Source organism: Camelina sativa, chromosome 1 (genome assembly GCF_000633955.1).
Source record: "Camelina sativa cultivar DH55 chromosome 1, Cs, whole genome shotgun sequence".
Taxonomy (NCBI): Eukaryota; Viridiplantae; Streptophyta; class Magnoliopsida; order Brassicales; family Brassicaceae; genus Camelina; species Camelina sativa.
Window position 1 is genome coordinate 17,190,302 of NC_025685.1, and position 3,785 is coordinate 17,194,086.

A 3,785-nucleotide genomic window follows, 5' to 3' on the forward strand; every position below is an offset into this window, starting at 1 on the left:
TATCCTTTTATGAAAATGGAAAAGAGAGTTTTCTTTGGTTAAAGTGGTATATTTGAAAATCTAGAAATGAGAAGTTGGTCCAGGTATTTTTTTTCTCAGAAGCACGGTCTAAGTAAACGTAAAAGCTGGAAAGGATTCTCAAATACCTTTTGCTTAATCCACAAAGGAAACCGTTTGGCGGAAGATAGACCAAGAACTAGCTGTCAAACTGATGGCTCATAGAAAAAGCTTCGAACCAAAACCTCCTTTAGGTTTGGGAAGGTTTCGCAAGTGTTAATATGAGGGAGTGCCAAACTATCTGTGACGGATGGTTACAACGACATAAGCTCCATTCCAGTGATCAACTGAGATTTTAACTACTTAAGAATTAGATAATTACCATATTTATAACAGAGAAGAGAGAAACCTAGAGTTTAATCTTAGTTTTAGGAGGACCTTTTAAGTTTATCATCATATATATATCATAGGGCTAAGTTGAATTTAAATGGATAGTTCTGCTCTTAATTATTTGTATTATTTAATAAATATTGATAACATCCTACATATGATGCGTATTATTGAAATATATATTGATGTACGTGTGTTATTGTTATGTATATGCATGATCAGTCGATCACACATTAGTAAGGTTTCTCGTTCACATAGTTCCCACGAGGACTATAGTTGCAACTGATGATGGTTCCACCATTATTACACCTCACTTTAGCACATCCGAGTTTCACTGAATTCCTCCAAACAACCTGAGTGTAATGACCGCAAACTCCGTTGCACGTATTCGAAGCGTAGTTGTAGTTAGCCTTCTCGTTAACCCACATGTTCACGGCTGAGACGCCAGACAAGTCGCTGCTACCCCAGGACAAGTTCTCTCCGTAAGGTCCACGCGAGTGTACGAGTCTGCAGTTGCCTCTTAGTTGCGCTGCGTAGCTCCGAGCGTAAGCTGCAACCGTCTCGTCCCACTGCATGGGGCCTACGCCTACCGCTGCTCGTGCCTGGTTGTGAACCCTTAGATAGTCTTGTGGGCTGTCTTGAGCCTTGGTAGGAAGAACAAGAGCACCTACAAGTGCTACAAAAACTATTAGCAATCGAGAAAAGCTAATGAAATTCATTTTTCTTAGTTGAGGATGGCTATTTCCAAGCTTTGTTGTGTTATGATTTTGGGGTTCGCAATCGCAAGCATGGTTTATATAGAGATTTGGAAACTATATCGCATTTTGTGCGGACACAAAAATAAACGACGTTTTGGGTAAACGCAGATGGTCCATATAAACATTTTCCTAGCAATTATCCGTATGAATAAAAACTAAATTATTCTTTGTCAATTTTCAACAGTATGAATATTTTTGGTAATATCCCTTGTAATCGTTTCTTATTAGTAGCTTTGTCATTTTTAATATATTTTCGTATGTTTTGTTGTTGTATTGCGTAACACAAAATGAAGTTTCTTAACAAAAAGAAAAGAAAGAGAGAGAAAAAACTTGTAGATTATTAAGGTAAATTCATTTATATCTGTTTCATGTCATTTAGGGGGAGGTATTGGTTTAGGATTTAGAAAGAATTTTAATGACTTTAAAAGTTAGGTAAAATATGTTGTTATTCAATCAAGACTTTTAAAAACTCTTTAAAAATTTGGTGTTATTGGTTGTGGATTTGTAAAAAGTTATCTAAAATCTTGATAAATCTAGTGTTATTGGATTAAGAGTTTTATAAAGTCATTAAAAGTTTATGTTATTCAAGTAAAACAAAAGAATCTTAGATTGTTAATGAATTCAAATTTTATGTTATTGGTTTAAGATTTTATATTATTTCCTTCATAACAAAAGTCATGAAAAAACTTTCATCAAATAGAAAGATTTTACAAGATTAGAAAAAACAAATCATCAAGATTTTAAAAAACTTCCTAAACAATCTCTTAGAATCTTTCATTTTTAACTTTCAATTTTCTATGATTCTAACAATCAGCAAGAACATAAAATCATTAAAATTCTTTCTAAATCATAAACCAATACCTCCCCCTTAGTTGTTCTTTTGTTATTCTTAAGTCTTTGCACAAAAATAAATTCTAAAGTCTTATATTTGGAAGTGATCAATATCTTATATAATATTAGAAGGTTTTTTCTAACTTTTACTCACATTGCGACATTTGACATTCTCTTTTTAATGTTGGTACAATTGAAAGTACTTTTATATCTTATGTTCTTTTGTCAAACAAAATTATTTTATTTTATAATAAAATCTCATATTATATATATGATACAAAATATAATATTCTATAACATTTACTAATAAATAACTGATATTCGATATATTTACTTTACACATTTTTCTTACATTTTATTTAATTTGTCTTTCATCATTTAAAGTGAAAAAAATATACACTATTTTATAATAAAATAAAATATCATAATAAAACCATATCTTGGATGAGAAATGAAATAGTTTAAATACATTATTATTATCAAGCTTTTATGTAATTTTATTGACCTTAATTTTTACACGTTTTAGAATCGTATAATGTTTCTTTCATTAATTGAGTAGGCAATAAAGTTAGTCAGCTCATATAAATAAAAGAGATTGTCATATATGTTGACTTTCTTGATTTTCTATCTATTTATTTCATTAGAAAATTGTAAGTGAGATATTTAAAATAGTATTAATTAAATCTTTAAGTTTGATTATTTCTTATATGGAAAATATATTAAAATTTTATATTTAATATCAAGTAGTGGGTTACAAATTGCTTTTACCATGCATTAAAGAGAGTTATAATTTCAACAACCATGCATTGAAATGTATTTAGTCTAATGAAAAGATTTTTTTTTTGTCAACTAATGAAAAGATTTTCGTTTGCAAATATTTATGTTACAAAAGTTTTTTTTTATGTTACAAAAGTTATGACACCAAATTCCATAATTCCCAAATTTGTAATTGTACGTTAATAAAATATTTTGAAGCTAAGATTCAAATAGCATACGTATATATAGCCATAGGTAGACATTTACTTAAATACTTAGACTCAAATTTACTCTCAAATTCTATACCTGTTAGGACATATATCATAAACGCTGCAAGAGGAAAAAAGATCGTCATGTTTCTTGATTATGATGGTACCCTTCTTCAATCCTTGATGATCCAAACAGAGGTTTGATGTCTAGCAAGGTTCCTTATAATTAACCAAAATATATATACCCTTTCTCTCCATAATCAAGATATATTTCATGTGTTCTGTGTTTCACAGATGAGAAGAAGAGTGAAAAACATGGCCAAGTATTTTCCAACTTTTATAGTTACGTAGATGCATTTTATTTTTGGTAGAATAGTTACATAGATGCATTGACAAGGTACATTTTATAAAATAATTTTGTTTCCCATTTTCTTAACCAAATTTGCTAACGATCAAATTACAATTTGATATGTTATTTATTATTTTTATTTTTGTAGATTTATAGCTTAGTGAAGCTAGCAGAACTCTATTATATATAAGTCATGGAATGAAATCAATGGATATTAAAGGCTCAGCTAAAGTCTTCTCAAGATACAAGAAGGTAGATTCTTAAAAAAATATGATTAACCAAATTTTAATCTGAATTCCTTTATTTACTTTTTAATCAAAATTTACTCTTCGTTTTTATATATGTAGCCATTATTTTAACTTTCCTGAGGATTAGTTAAACGTCTTTACTGAGGATTAGTCTGCCAGTTCCGGAGGACAAGCAGACTAAACAACCTTAGACCACAAATTTATATTATGTTTAAAGGCCACAAAATAATATGTATATTATAATAGT

General features: G+C 29.5%; 1 protein-coding gene across 1 annotated transcript; it reads right to left on the bottom strand.

Moving 5' to 3' along the window:
- Positions 490-1,191, bottom strand: LOC104793015 (pathogenesis-related protein 1-like). The gene has a single exon (XM_010519287.1). The coding sequence runs from the start codon at positions 1,104-1,106 to the stop codon at positions 621-623; it is 486 nt and encodes a 161-aa protein (XP_010517589.1). The 5' UTR covers positions 1,107-1,191; the 3' UTR covers positions 490-620.

Bases quoted from the DNA above. Each gene is read 5' to 3' on its own strand.
- LOC104793015 (XM_010519287.1), bottom strand. From the start codon at position 1,106: ATGAATTTCATTAGCTTTTCTCGATTGCTAATAGTTTTTGTAGCACTT.